This window comes from Marmota marmota, unplaced genomic scaffold, assembly GCF_001458135.2.
Source record: "Marmota marmota marmota unplaced genomic scaffold, marMar, whole genome shotgun sequence".
Classification (NCBI taxonomy): Eukaryota; Metazoa; Chordata; class Mammalia; order Rodentia; family Sciuridae; genus Marmota; species Marmota marmota.
The window spans coordinates 24908754-24925337 of NW_026000174.1; the positions used below are offsets into that span (position 1 = coordinate 24908754).

Genomic DNA, 16584 nt, shown 5'->3' on the forward strand with positions numbered 1-16584 from the left:
GGCATCCTGTCCACAAATGTAAGCAAGATTAGGGACTCGTTGAAATTCAGCTAAGTCACTTAGACAATACACTGGATAACAAGAATAGCTTGTTTTTGAGAGAACTTCATGTACTTCATAATTCTGATTTTTCTATAACTACAACAGAATTGTTGACAGGGATAGAGACATTGTTCTTGTCATTTGTATTTATTGATTGTGCTTTAGATTTGATGCTGTCTGCTATAGACTTACAGCCTTTAAGAAATATTAGGGTGCTGTGCTTATATGAAATAAATACAGCAAATTTATAGCAGAGAAAATTAAATAAGGAGTATTAAGTTATATAACTAAAAAAAGATTTGAAATTTAAATATTTCTAATACAGTGAGTTCAATACACTTGGTAAGTTGATAGGTTTACCTTTGGGAAAACCATGACCTTCATTTATGAGATCAGTGAAATTTTTTAGTGTAACCAAAGCTTTATATATTGACTATGAATACCTTTCTTTTTCAAATGATACCTATTTTTGTTGAATCCTAAGTATACATTAATTTTTCTTAGTACAGATTTCCATGGTTCCTGATTATGTGGAATTTATTCAGTGAAAACATTGACCTTGTGGCTGCCAAACACCAGTTGAAGATGAGTAAGGAATGAATCTAGTTCTAGAGTCTAGTTTAGCCTAATGGAAGGTTCAGACATGTGATGAGAAAAATGTATGTTAGGGAAATAAAGTGGGACCGTAGAGGAGGGAGCAGCAGGCTTTATCTAGGGAATTCTGTGAGAATATGATGATATTGGAACTAAATCACAGAGAATGACATGACTTATGTAGAGAAAGAGGTTAGGAGCTTTTTATTAGAAGTAATACATTTAAAATACAAAGTCTAATGCATTTTAGGAAGTGGCAAAAAAAAAAAAAATAATACTGTAAATGCTTGGGGATGGAAAAAGCCTTTAGTGTAGGTGCATTGTTTTGGCAGGTTGTATCTAAAAATTCCAGAGGCTTTGTATGTCTTCAAAGAGTTGAGATTTTTATTGTATACAGTAAAGGGCAAAATTGTTTCAGTTTTCTTCTACAGAAAAAGTTAACAGATTTGCCTATAATTTTTATAAAGTTTAATTGCTGAAACTTGTTCACGGAATCATTTTTTACTTACCTAAAGTAAGTCTCTTGTGTTAATATAAAAAATTTACAAATAACTGAAAATGAGAGAAATTTTGCTCTAATACCTTATTCTCTTAACTATTCCCCCCCCCCCCACGCTATCATATATACCTTTTTTTCCCCTTAAAAATGAAATGTTTCTTTTCATGCCTAGTATTTTTGTTTGATTTTTTTGGCACTAGGGATTGCACTCAGGGGCACTCAACCACTGACTGAGTCACACCCCCAAGCCCTATTTTGTATTTATTTAGAGACAGGATCTCACTGAGTTGCTTAGCACCTCCTTTTTGCTGAGGCCAGCTTTGAACTCAGGATCCTCCTCCCTCAGCCTCCAGAGAGCTTCTGGGATTACAGACATGTGACACCACGCCTGGTTTAGAATGAGTCTTTTTGGCAGCATATCCTTTGGCATAATCTTCACACAGGCTAACTAGATAGGCCACTCTTGCCTCTAGAAAAGTTAAAGTAGCTATACTCTGGGGTTGTAAACTGTTTTGAAGTCCATAGCAGTTTCTCTCACCTGCTTCTGGAAGGGAAGTTTGAAATAAGAAGTTCAGTCTACTAAGGATAACCTCTGATTTTCACAGAGAGCTGTAGCGCAAGGCTTATATGATGTGGTTTCTTAACCTTTCTGGTATAGGGCACATTCTTGTTAGTGGTTTCTGTAGCTGTTGCTTCCTGAGTGTTTTTTTTACCACTGGTCTATTTGTCTTGGTAGGAGCCACAGTATAGAGAACTCCCTGTTTACCCTCCTTCTTCGTGGGCTAAAGAGTGATGATTCTGATGTAGTAGTAGCGGAGCAGTAACTGAGAACATAACAAGGAATGTTTTAAACTGAGGAATTAATAAAATCTTCCTAAGTATATCCCCAATGCCCCAGGTAAAATTAAGACTTTAATATTAAGAGGAACCTTGATTAAATCCCAGTTTCAGTTGCATTAAAAGTAGAATTGTTTTATAGCTCATTTCCTAAAAGATATAATATAGTACTTTAGTAAATTATAAATATGTTGTCTATGAACATATATATTTCCTCCATTTTATAAATATAAAATGTCTACTCTTATGTGTTTGGTATTTTAATTTTATTGCCTTTTTATTTTAAGTGTACACTGGGTTGTCTTATGATTTTATGAGTATCAAGATAGTCAGAAAATCAAAATACCATATTTATAGTACTTTGTGATAGTGAATGAAAATTGGTAAAAAAATTAAATATCTAACAACCAAACTTCTTATTAAAAGACATCTTAGAATATTATTGCTTCTATTTTGACATTTTATATTCATGTCTCTTGAAATATTTACCATTATTAGCCATTAACATAATGCAAATATGATTTAAGAGTTCTAAAGAAAATAGACATGACATGAAAAGTGTTTCTACAGTGGAGTGATATGCTTTAACACTGGAAGGGAGTTAGAGTTGGATGTTAATAACCCTTTCATTTTCTAAATAAAAATATTATATGAAGTACATAAAAGCTTATAAGGTTTGGTTATCAGGTAGTAGAAAAATAGCTTGAATGCAACCTTTGTTTAAAAGTCAGGTTTACTGAGGTGTAATTTACATACAGTAAAATTTACGCTTTTAAGGTGCACAGTTCTGTAGAGTTTATAACCACCACCATAATCAAATACAGAATATTTCCAATGCCTCAAAAAAAGTTCTTTCCTAGTTATTTTCCTTTCCCTACTGCCAAGTTGTGGCGACCATTGACCTGCACTGAGCCTAATCTAACATACCTTGTGAGCAAGTGTTACATGTTTAAGGTTTTGCTAGGTACTGACAGGAGAGAGTAGAATGAAAAGAGTATTCTCGAGAATTTTGTGATTTACACAGGAAGGTTATACTAAATGGTACTATCTATAATTTGGCAGGGTTGTCTTAATATCTGGTCAGATTATGAAGGACAATGGTTAGATAATAAAAAAAAATCTGTGGTTTGACTTTGCCTTAGTTGTTTTATCTTTTTGGGCTTTTTCTTTTTTTTCCCTTATCTGTCAAATGAGGGAGTATGACCACATTAAATTTTTGTCTCTAAATTATATATCTACATAAGCTTTTTTTTTTTCTGTCAGTTTTTAAACTTTGTAAGAGGCATGCATTCAGAATTCAAAAGATCTTTGCAGATTTTCCTCATCAGATAAAAATTCCTTTTATCCACCTTTTACTTAGACTGTCTCAAAGATAGTCTCTTAAAATTTTAAATTTTATTATAAGAGTTTTTATTTCTTAAATCTGTTTTAAGTATAGTAATTGTTATGATAATACCTTACTTTCGTATTACATTATTATAACAACTTACAGAACATTTTCAAGAAGTTCTCTTGATACTCAGAAAAACTCTGTGGAGGATATATTCCCTGTGAGGACACTAAAAGGCAGAGGCTGACTTTGTGATTGACAAGTGATTTGTATAGGATTATATAGCTAAAAGAAGAGTAGCTACTTTGACCTAAGGATTCCAGCCTAGATTTTTCAAATCTTCAGTACAGTCCTCTTGCACCATAACATAATATTCCATATGAAATAAACCATCTTTAAGTAGTTTTAAATAATGTAACAATTTTGAAGTGGTATGGTTTCATGTTTATGAAATATTATAAGGATGTAATACTCCTTTTTTTAAATATTTAGTTTTTAGTTTTAGGTGGACACAATATCTTTACACATATGTGGTGCTGAGGATCAAATCCAGTGCCTCGTGCATGCTAGGCAAGCACTCTACCACTGAGCCACAACCCTAGCCCCTAAGGATGTAATATTCTTACTTTAAAATTATTATCCATGCTTTCAAATAAAAAACATGGTAACATAAACAAGTTTTGATTTTAGTAAGAATGAAGTAGAACATTTAAAACCTATGAACAGGTCAGTTGTATCACAAGCTTAGTCACTGTTGTCAACAACAGCCTACTCTCAGAAGAAATCTTAGCTGTAATTAAAAATAAAGATAACTGGAATAGTAAACGATTTATTATTTTGCCTCCTGAAAATAGTTGTAGTTTCTAAGTTTGGATACCTACAGTATATTTTTAGTGAGTTACACATGACGTATACTAGAACAGCTATTAAAAGGAGTAAGGCAGAAGTGGGAAGAGTATTACATAGAAGTGACAGGAAAAATAATACTGTTAAAGTAATATTTAGGAGATCTGTGTTTAAATGTGACCTTGGGCAAGGCAATTCAGTTTTCTGTATTCTTCACTTATAAAATTATAAGGACCCTGGCCTAATGTCAAAGGGTCATCTAGCTTTAAATATAATTTTATGTCATGTATAACAAGCCATCTGGTTGATTGGTTTTTAGCTGTCAACTAAAATATGTTCATCATAATTAAATAGATTATAAACTGTTCTTTTAAAGTTCTGAAACTTTACATTCTAGTTTTCTTCTAATGGAAAGAGTGCTAGATCTAATTTGTTGCAACAATTAAAATAAATTACATAGAAAAAGAATTTTATAATTATAATAGTACTATGGGGTTCTGGAAGCCCATTTCACAAATAGTATAGAAGAAAATGGAATGCAGTACTTGAGGAACACCCTAATACTAGAGCACCAAAGACAGGTATGTATATATGTATGTTTAAAAAGTTTTAAAATGTACTTTATTCAAGTCAACCTATTAAATTTTAATTACTTGAATGTTTTTTATGTTATATGGTTTTGGAAACATGCCATATATTAACATGTAATTTATATTATAATGTGTTGTTCATTAGTTCAAATTCAGAAAATCCATACCATGATACCTTGAACAACATCTATTATGATAAATGAGTTACCCAGAATTTTTATTAGCTGAAATAGTAAAATAGAATCTATGTATAATTTCTTTACAATTTGAACTGATTGGTAGAATACGTACAAAGTCTTCTTTTGAAAAACTCCGTTATGAAGATTTGAATTTATGAAGGAAATTAAAGCAGGGAATGATTATTGTTAACTTTCACTTTAAATAGTAAAATCCTTCTTATTATACGAAAAAATTTCAAAATTTAAAATCTGCTTAAAAAATTGGCAGTTTCAAAATCAGTTTCTAGAAATTTACTTAAAAGAGTTTTAAGAGTACACTTTATTTTACAAAAGCATCTATAACACATTATGAAATTATTTTTCCTGAATGAATATATTTTGTTTAGAGAATTATGAAAAGGATTTAGATTTTCCACTTAATCATTATTTTTAATAGTAAAGATTGTAAAATAATAATTTGCATTTCTTAGCTTAGCAGTATCATGCATATAAAAAGCTGCTTATAATTTTTACTCTATACATTTTGTTCATGTTAATATCTTTTATGATTTTCTAAAATATTTATGTATTCCTGACCAGTCTTGTTACGTCCTTTGATATGTTTGTTTTGAGTGTATAAATAAGAGGAACTAAATTACATTTAAAAAACAAAAACTTCTATAAAATCTAGATATGTAAATAAATTTTATTTGAAAAATTTGAGCCTAAAACTAAGTATTCTGAGTATAATTTGACACTGGTGAAGAAGCTAGAGTCAAGAACTGAGCCATATAGGGGAAATTGTAGAGGGACCTAGTAGGGATGGAGTTGAATTTTTATGTTAGTTAATTATAGTTTGCATTATTTTCTAATTATATTGAATCCTTGAGCTGTTTTATTAAAAAGGCTTGGCCGTTTACAAATGCTGTAATTTGAATTTTAAATTGGCTGACTCATGGGAAACATGATATGTTTCAATGAAGTATTCTAATGTCAGTTTTCATTAAATGGAAATATTCAAAACACGAAATCACAAAAATAGAAACACCACCAGTTTAATTCTCTAAAGTTTAAAAATTGAAAAAAAAGTAAAAATTTAAATGATTTGGATCAAATTTGATTTATGTATCTTTGTTATCTTTTATTTATAGATTTGTTTCTAAATTTACGTTACACATCTACTTGAATAAATTGTTTACAAGTCTGACTTTTTTAAAAAAATTATCAAACATATTTGATATAAGAACTTAGTTTCCTGCCAGCTAACATTTATAGCTATATTTTAGATTTTAAGCAGACAAAATCAGTTTTAAATACTGAAAATAAATTTTTCCATGTGGTCCTTAGGGAATATTAGGCCATTTATAGCCATTCTATAATCTTTATTGCCCACAGGAATCTTTTAATATTATTCAAGAAACAGGACATATTTAAATTTTCAAAATATCTACAGAAATATACTTAGCCATTTGATTATTTCCCACTGTGTATAGCAGTCTTAGTAGTCTTTTTTAATGTCAGGTTTTAAATTGAATAAATAATTTAAACTTTGATGTTTAAATTATTCCAGATTTGGCCAATGAGAGCCCTTTCAACTGATTTCTTATGTCGTCTTGACACATGCATGTCCACCATTCTTTGAGCTTATTTTTTGGCTGTATAGATATTACAAGCTTTTCTTATACTTTCTCAGCTATTTCTACAAAGACCTCTGTATCTTTTTTTTTGTGTGTGGAAATTGTACCTAGAAGTCAAGACATGGACACTAGATGTGTTCATTATTACAAGGATGTCATTGCTTCTAGTCCTTCTCAGTGGTGGGAGCTAGAAAATATATGAATGAACATTTGTAAACGTGAAATCTGTATTTATTTTTATGTCCCTTTTTTGCTATATGTATTTATGTATATATACATTCAAATCATGAAAATCTACAATATAACTGTGAATAGTATGTGTTTGTCATGTAAAACCGTTAGAAACCCAGTTTGCATAGTTATGTTACTTCCACAAATTTACAGTGATAAGCTACTTAATTTTTTTTTATTTTTAAAATTGTGGTAAGATACACAGAACATGAAATTTACCATGTTCACTTTTTTTTTTTTTTTGGTAGTGCTGGGAATCAAACCCAATCCTCAGACATATTGTTAAGCAAGTGTTCCTCCACATCCCCAACCCTAATCTTAACCATTTAAGTGTACGGTTTAGTGGTAGTAGCATTATTTTTGTGTTATCACCATCAAACAACTTCTCATCCTGGAAAACCTAGACATTATACCCATTAAACAGCCCTCCATTCCTCCCTGTCCTTAGCCATCATTATACTTTTAATGAAACTTGACTTATAGGTACCTCATGTAGGTGGAATCATATAGTATTCGTTCATGTTTTGACTGGTTTTATTTCACTTATTATAATGTTCTTAGAGTACATCTATGTTGAGGTATGTGCCAATATCTCATTGCTTTTTTTTTTTTTTTCCTGGTACCCGCGATTGAACTCAGGGGCTCATTCCTTTTTAACACTGAATAGTATTCTGTTGTGCATGTGTGGAAATATTTATTCATTCATTTGTTTACTTATTCTTTGGTTGATGGACACTTAAGGTGCATCTACCTTACCTTTGACTATTTTGAGTAATGCTGCTATGACCATGGGTATACAAATAATCTGAGTCACTGCTTTCCATTCTTGTGGTTTCATTTGGAAGTGGAATTGACAGATCTGTAGTCATTTTAAACACTCATAGCTAGTTACTGTTTTGGAACACTTACTATAACCTGAAATGATTTAAGTTGAATGTGACTTTCCAGCATTAATAGTTGTCTAAAAGAAGCCCATTGACCTGAATGACAGTTCATGATTTGTCTAGCTTTTTTTGAAAATAGCTCAAACGTAACATTGAGTCAACTTTGAATTATCGTACAAGGTTTTGCACAGTATTAATCAGGGTAGTAGTCTAATCACTCCTGTAAAATAGTATTCATAATAATTAAAAATAATTATCATAAATTTTTCATTTTTAATTCAAAGTTGTTTCTTTTTAGAGTATTCCTTTTTTAATATTTATTTTTTAGTTGTAGGTGGACACAATATCTTTATGTTATTTTTATGTGGTTCCTAGGATTGAACCCAGTTCCTCACGCATGCTAGGCAAGCACTCTACCTCTGAGCCCGAAACCCAGCCCCTAGAGATTTTCTTTTAGTTAATCTTTCAGATTAGGTCTGCTGCCAACAAATTTCTTAGTTTTTCTTCATCTGAGAATTCCTTGATTTCTCCATCATTCCTGAAGGGTGTTTTCATTGGACACATAATTCTGAGTTGATAGTTTTGCCTTTGTAGGAAAGATTTTTTTTCTCCCACTACTTTTGGAACTCTTTGTTTTTAGTTTTGAGGCATTTGATGATGGTATATTTTGACCTGGGTTTCTTTAACCTATTTGGGAGGTTTGCTCAGCTTCTTGAATATTTAGTTTTTTGTCTTTTGCCAAACTGGGGGAGTTTTCAGCATTATTTCTTTGAGTACTTTTTCAAGCCTGCTCTCTCATTTCCTTCCAGGACTTGAATGACCTGAATGTTTGATCCTTTGTTATAGTTCTCCAGGTGTTTACCATATATCTATTTTTCCTTTGTTGTTCAGATTGGGTGATTTGTATTTTCATCTGCAGGGTCACTGATTATTTCTTCTGCCATCTTCTTTCTGTTTTTGAATCCTCACAAGTTTTAATTTTATTTATTTTATCTGTTATTTCTTTGCTGAGACTTAATTTTTTGTTTCATATGTGTTAATAATTGTGTAAACAATGATTGCTTTAAAATTCTTATCACAAAATCCCATCATTTGTGTTATCTTGGTGTTGACATCATCTGTTGATTATTCTCATTTAAATTGAGGTTTTCTTGGATCTTGGTATGACAAGTGTTTTGTTTTTACTGTCCTGAACATTTTAGGTATTATGAGACTGGATAATATTTTAATTTTCTACTTTGGAATACCTCCCTGACACCATATCAACAGGGAAAAAGAGGACATTCCCTTGTTGCTGCAAAGTAGGGGTAGAGGTTCAGGTTCCTCATCTGCAGAAGAGGGATGCCTTCTTACTGGTGGTCAGGCTCTTGGTCTTAAGGGTCAGGCTCTCCTTAAGCTTCTGGTGATACCTGCTAGCTTGAGAAAGCTATATTTCATGTTTTATAGCTAGCATCATTTCTTAGCTATGCATATTGAACATTTTTTTCTAGCCAGTGTGTGTCTTAATATATTGTTTGGGGTTTTTTGTTTTTTGGTATTAGAGATTGAACACAGTGGCACCTTACCACTGAGCTACATCCCCAGCCCCTTTTAGTTTTTATTTTCATACAAGATCTCACTGAGTGGCTTTGTGCCCCACCTTTGCTGAGGCTGGCTTTGAACTCGAGATCCTCTTGCCTTAGCCCTTGCAGTCACTGGGATTATACGCCTGTGTTACCATGACCAGTTAATGGCATTATTTTAGTTGACTGCATGGTATTCAAATACTTTTGCATAGATTTTTAACTTCTCATAAATTATCCTACTTTTTGGCTTCTGTTGTATCCTTATTACTTACAATATTTTCTTGATTATCCTTTCATATGCATATTTGCACACTATATAGACTTGTCTCCTTGCATAATAGTTTGAAGATAGAATTGGTAGATTATCATGTGTATCAACTTCACTTTTTTGAACAAAAATAGCAGACTTTTTGCCTATTATTTTTAATCTTGTTTGACCCTGCCTTTTAAGGTAGCTTTGAAATTCATATTGTTAATGTTAACAGTTCCTTAGATTTTTCTCTAAAATTGATAATTCTTTTGCATGGTTTCATCTAAATAATTGCTTCAAATATTGAATAAAATAAGGCCAAGGATAGATAAATCTTTTGGATAGTTTTTTAGGTATGATTTCTACAAAGAGATAATTCTTTAGCCACATTTTGTCATTTTATGCTTAACAATGTTGTGAGTGATTTTTGTCAGATGTGCTTTTCTAACATCAAGATATTTTATGTCTTTCATATTTTTTATATATCTATGTATTGATATATCAATTTGTATATAAAAAGAAATAAGATTCTAAGAAATTAATAAGATGCACATTTCTTAGTGGATTCATGTTGACTCTTAATTATCTGTGTTTGTTTCTATTTTGATTTAATTTTGTTGTGAAGATGAGACATGTATAAAAGAGTGAATGAATAAATTAAGTACAGCTTAAAGAATAATAAATACTGGGCTGGGGTTATAGCTCAATGGTAGAGCGCTTGCCTTACACGCTTAAATTACTGGGTTTGATCCTCAGCACCACATAAAAATAAACCAATAAAATAAAGATTTTTTTAAAAAAAAGAACAATAAATACTATAATACTTGTGCATCTTGACCAGGATATAAGACATTAGTAGTACAGAATTTCTCTATGAATCCCTTCTCAGTTGTATCCTCACTTCTACTATTCTAAGTTTTTATTAATATTACCTTTATTTTTACTACTTGCTGTGTCAATTATATAATGGTCATTTAAAAATTATTTTTGGGCTTTGTAAAAACAATCGTTTTGTGAATATTTGTGATATATACAGTATTTTGCTATGATTTGGTCCTTTCATTTATTTTTATAGTTTTGAGATAATCTCTATATTTATGTATATTATAGTAGTTTGTTTATGTTTTATGTTTATGTTTTAGGATTATGTAGTTTTCCATTGTATGAATATTTATCCATCAAAGCACATTTGAGATGCTTACAATTTTGTGCTCTTGGGTAATGGAAGTTATCATTACTTCTGTACATATCTCCTGTTACTTGGGGCAAGAGTTTGTCTAGAAAAAGACAATAGATGGATGGATAGATAGATAGATCTGCAGCCATAGAGGAGACGGAGGAGTAGAATTTTTAGTGGTGAGAATGGTGGATTATAGGATAAACATATTTTCTGTTTTATAGGTAATGTCAAACTGTTTTCCTGGAGGGCTCTATCAATTTACATTCACACTAACAGTGAGTGAAAATTATTGGTTTGAAGTGTGTTTTTTAAAATGTCTCTTTTGCTTTTTAATAGTTTTGTGCATTTGAAATTTCCTTTGTGAACTATTCATTCTTTTCTGGGAAGTTCATGTCTTTTTGGCCATTTTTCTTTTGGGTTGCCTTTTCTTTATTGATTTATGAAATTATTATTCTAGATAACAATAGTATTTTGTTATCCTTTGCCAGTTTATTACTTATCTTTTCAGTTTTTTTAAAATCCAGAACTCTTCAGTTTTAATTGATATTAATACATTTGTACTTTCAACATACTTAAAATTTTTCTTTCCTAGCCCAACATTTTAAAGATGTTATTTTATATTATCTTTTAAAGGTTTTATAATTTTGACTTTAATATTTAGGTCTTTAATTTACCAGAAACTGATTTTTTAAAAAATGTACAGCATAAGATATGCCTCAAGGCGTTGTCATTCATTCCTCCTGGCCTGCGTGCCCGCCGCCCCCCCATATACCTTATTCTGGGACACTTGCTGAAGAGCTTGTCCTTTTCTCTAATCAAATTTCTATAAATGTCTAGTTCTGGTATGGAGATACTTGCTTCACCAATAAAACACTTCTAATTTCTATAGCTTCTTATTAATTATTTGTAACATGTAAGACAAGTTCTCAACCTTATTTTATTATTTTTGATATTTTTTTTAGTTGTAGTTGGATACAATACCTTTGTTTTGTTTATTTATTTTTTATGTGGTGCTAAGGATCGAATCCAGTGCCTTGCGCATGCTAGGTGAGTGTTCTACCCCAGCCCCTCAACCTTATTTTTCAAGGAATTGCATGACTATCTTGTAGCTTTATGCATTCATATGGATTTTAGAATCAGCCTGTTTTAGTCCCCAAAATACACAAATTCTTTTGGAACTTTGATTGGAATTGCATTGAATATATAGATTGATTTAGGCAGAGTTGACTTCTTTATAGTATCAAGCCTCTGATTATGAGTATGAAAAAGTTTTTATTATCTTACCATTTAGCAAGGTCTTGGTTATTAGAGATTTTATAATTTTTTTCATAAAAAATTTTATAGAGTTTTGATTAGCTCTATTTCTAAGTACTTTATATTTTCTAGTGCTATTGTAAATAGCCTTTTTATTGTTATTATTATATTTTTAATACACAGGAACCTTGACAGTTATTAATAGTAAAATATATATTTATGTATTCTGTATATTAATCTTAAAAGTTATATGGTTTACAAATATTTTCCCCTATTCCATTGGTTTCCTTTTCATTCTGATAATGCAAAAGATATGTAAAATTTTTATGAAGTCTTAATTTATCTGTTTTTTTTTTTAAACTTTTCTTTTGGGTGTTGGTGTTATACCCAAGAAATATCTCCAAATTCAATGTCATGAAGTGTTTCTCCTGTGTTTTCTTATAATGGTTTTTATAGTTTAGCTCTTGCTTTAATGTCTTTGATCTATTTTGAGTTAATTTTCATATCTCTTTTTTTAAAGAGACAAAAACTTTTTCTAACACATTAAACTGAGTAGTAGAATAGACATTTTTTAAATCAAATTTTTTTGAGTTGATTGTAGATACCTCTGTAAGTTATGAGAAATGAAACATACGTCTCCTTCACTCTTTACCATTTTTCCTCTAATGGTAACATCTTGTAGAATTATAACACAGTATCACAGAGTGATATAGTCAGGATAAAGAAATTTTTTTTTTTCACCAAAAGAATCCCTAATATTGCCCTTTTATAACCACACTCATTTCCCTTAAGTTCTCTATCTTCTCTTTAATCCCTGCTGATCACTAAAACTGTTCTCCATTTCCATACTGGAACATTTCAAGAATATAATGAAATTATGCATCTTTTTGTGTTCATTTCTTTAAAGTTAGCATAATTCTCTGGGGATTCATCATGTTGTTGCATATATCAATAATTGGTTCCTATCTATTGCTTACTAGTTTTCCATGGCATGGGTGTGCCACAATTTGTTTAACCATTCAGCTGATCCACATTTAGTTAATTTTTGTATTAGGTGAAGGGATTAGATTAAGGATTATTTATTTTTGCTTCTTGCTGTCTATTCTTAGCAACATTTGTTTGGGGACTATCTTTTTTCTCCATTTAGTTGCTTTTGTACCTAGTCAAAAGTCAGTTGGGTGTATTTGTTTGAGCCTTTATTGTGACATTGATCTATGAGTCTTTTTTTCTACCAGTACTACACAGTCTTGATTACTATAGCTATATAATGCATCATGAACTTGGGTAGACTTGAGTTTTCCCGCTTTATTGTTTTTTAAGATCCCTTTTGCTTTCCATATTAATTTTTTAATTACTTTTTTCTTCATACTGGTATTTGAACCTATGCCCTCCCACAAATGCCCTACCCACTGAGTTATATCCCTAGCCCTTAATATTTTTTAATTTTATTTTATAATTTTGATCCAAGGTCTCCCTAAGTTCTTTATCCTTGCCTCATACTTGGCAATGCTTCTGCCTCAGGTTTCCATGTAGCTGGGATTGCCGGTATACACCACCATACCTGGTCTCCATGTGAATTATAGAATAATCTTCTCGGTATCTTCAGATTTTTTCTGGGATTTTGATAGGGAATGTTTGTACTCTCTAAAACTTACGTTGAAATTTAGTTCCCATTGTAACAATATCGAGAGAGGTCTGCCTTCATGAATGGACTAATGCCATTACTGCAGGAAAGGATTCATTATCATGGAAGTGAGTTCACCCTCCTTTCTCTTTTTATCCTTTCACACTGTGATGCTTTCTGCCATGTTACTGTGCAGCAAGAAGACCCTTGCCAAATGTTGACATCTTGATATTCAGTCTCTATAACCATAAGCTCCCCAATTTTTATTCATTATATATGACTGAGTCTCATGTATTCTATTATAGCAGCATAAAACAGACTAAGATAAACCTATTCAGCTATTTGGAAAGAACTAACATCTTTGTTGAGCCTTCCAGTGTAATAACATATTATATCTCTCCATTTATTTAGGTATTTTTTTTTAATTATTTTCAGGGACTACATTTTATATAATTTTGATTCTTTTAGGTTTGGTGAAACTTATTTTATTGTCTAGAATGTTGTCTTATCTTTATGTTCCATGAACATTTGAAAAAGAATACATATTTTGTGCTTGTTTGTTGGTATGTTTTATAAATGTTTGATTAGATCCTGTTTGATGATATTGTTGGGATTTTCTGTGTCGTTGGTGATTTTCTATCTGGGTGTTCTACCAGTGTTTGATAGAGCAGGTGTTGACGTCTCCCAACTGTAATCATGACTATGTCTAATTCTTCTTTCAGTTTTATCAGTTTTGGCATACATTTTTGCAGCTCTGTTTTTTTAGTTCATACACATTTAAGATTGCTGTGTCTTCTTGGTGGGCAGCCCCCTTTATCTCTGATTCCAATAATTTTCTTGTTCCTAAGTCATCTACTTTATCTGATATTAACTTTTTATATTAATTCCTGCTTGTTTTTTTTTTTATTTTTTAGAACTGGGGATTGAACCCAGGGGCACTCAGCCACTGAGCCTCATCCCCAGGACTATTTTGCATTGTATTAGGACCTCGCTGAGTTGCTGAGGCTGGCTTTGAACTCGCCATCCTCCTGCCTTAGTGTGCACCACTGTACCTGGCTCTTGCTTTATTTTGATTAATTATTGTACGGTATATTTTTCTGTCCCTTTACTTTCATAGAAAATATTTTTTACATGAACTGTGCACTGTATGTAAATTCACATATGCTTGTATTTGATACATATACGTTTGATATAGTAATGTATTTTACATATGTCTGCATCTGTGTATAAATATAAATATATATTGATTTTCTTGAATACAGCATATCTTATTTTTTTTAACATACTCTGCTAGTCTCTTTCTTTAAGTTGGTATATTTAGACCATTTACATTTAATGTCATGATTAACATATTAGAACTTAAGTATGCCATTTTCCTTGTTTTTATTCTTGGTTTCTTTTACCTACTTCCTGTGGATTTGATATTTTTTAAAGCTGCATTTTTATTAACTTGTGGTATTTGTTATTGTATCTCCTTGGTAACTTTTTAGTGATTTCTCTAGGTATTACATTATATATACCCATTTATCAGTCTATTGGTGTTATTTTATTAGTTCAAATGAAATGTAGAAACTTTATTTTCCTTTACCCTTCCCTGTATTTAATATAATTGCATTAAACAGACATCAGTCAGTGCTTTAATTTTACTTCAACAGTCAAACACTTAATAAAAATTCAAGAGAAGGAAAGTATTATAATTAGTAATGTTTTTGCTTACAATAGCCTTTATTCTTACGTTCTTTGATCTTTTGATCATTTCTCTTTTGTTTACAGAACTTTCTTTCACTTTACATTTAGGGTGGCTCCATGGAAGTTTTCCTTTATTTGAGGATGTCTTGAATTCTGCTTGATTACTAAAGCAATTCCTGGGTTATTCCTGAAGGACATTTTTGCTGGAATTCTGGGTTGAACAATTATTTTCTGTAAACATCTGAAAAATATTTGCCACTTCCTACTGGCCTCCATGGTTCTGGTATAAAGTTATCTCTCTCTTTTGTTCATGTTTTTTAATCCTTTTTCTTTATCTCACCTTTTTACTTTTTAAGTTTCTAGTGCTGTTTCTTCAAGTTCATTAATCTTTTCTTCAGTATTGCCTAATCTGTTCATCCCATCAATTGTATACTCATCTCAGATATGGTACTTTACATTTCTAGAAACCCGATTTAGGCTTTTTGTTTTTTTAATCTTTCATGATTTCCCTTAACATTCTGTCTTCTGTTCCTGAAATATGAAATATAAACTTTATAATGTGCTTTTCTATGAATTCTATCATCTGTACCATTTCTGTATTAGTTTTCATCAGTAGGTTTTCCCCCGTACTCTAGATCATTTTTCCACTTTGCTATGTTTATTTTCAGTTGGATACTAGACTTTGTGAATTTTACCTTGATAGATGCTAGTTTGTTTTTTTTTTTAATTCCATAAATATTCTCAAGCTCTGTTATAAGATGCAGTTCTTTTAAACTTGGGGGGGCTAGATAGAAATAGCCTTTTAGATTTAGCCTCATTTGATCTCATTACTGAGTGCTTTTATTTGATGGCTTGTGTATTAGGAGGTTTTGTTTAACTCTGGCTGGAGGGAACCTACCTTATCTCTAAGACTCCTTTACTTGCCTCAGGTAGCTTCTTCATACACATATGATGTGGAGTACTCAGCTGAATACTTAAGGAGCATCACTCTGCAGATCTCTATGCTTTCTTCTCTCTTGTTGACTGCCCTGTGAATTGTAGCTAAACTGCATCCCCACACCACACCAAACCCCCGCTTCCATCTTTTTGGCTCAAGAAGATTGTTGCATTCTATCTGGGTTCTTCCATCTATTGCAGCTTGAAAGGTGGTGTACCATGTTGTTGCTTTCACAGGATTCATTGTCCTGAGTTGCCTGTTCTACATTTCCAAACATTTTATTTTTTTTAATCTAGTTTTTTAACTTGTTTAATGGGGGAGGATAAGTACAGTCTGCTATTTTGTATTTTCTCAGAATACATTTTTTGAAGGTCAGACAATAAACAAGTAAAATATTAGTAGATATAACAAGTGACTGTAAGAACTATGGAAAAATC

General features: G+C 31.4%; 1 protein-coding gene across 4 annotated transcripts in view; it reads left to right on the forward strand.

Annotated features, from left to right (window-relative positions):
* Positions 1-16584, forward strand: part of Usp47 (ubiquitin specific peptidase 47) — a 105867-nt gene that overhangs the window by 12569 nt on the left and 76714 nt on the right. The window contains exon 2 of one of the 4 annotated variants that reach the window (XM_048788341.1): positions 10865-10918. The exons of the other annotated variants lie outside the window; for them this stretch is intronic. Within the exon in view, the coding sequence (XP_048644298.1) occupies positions 10865-10918 (54 nt within the window). The remainder of the gene's footprint in view (positions 1-10864; positions 10919-16584) is intronic. 4 annotated transcript variants of the gene reach the window in all.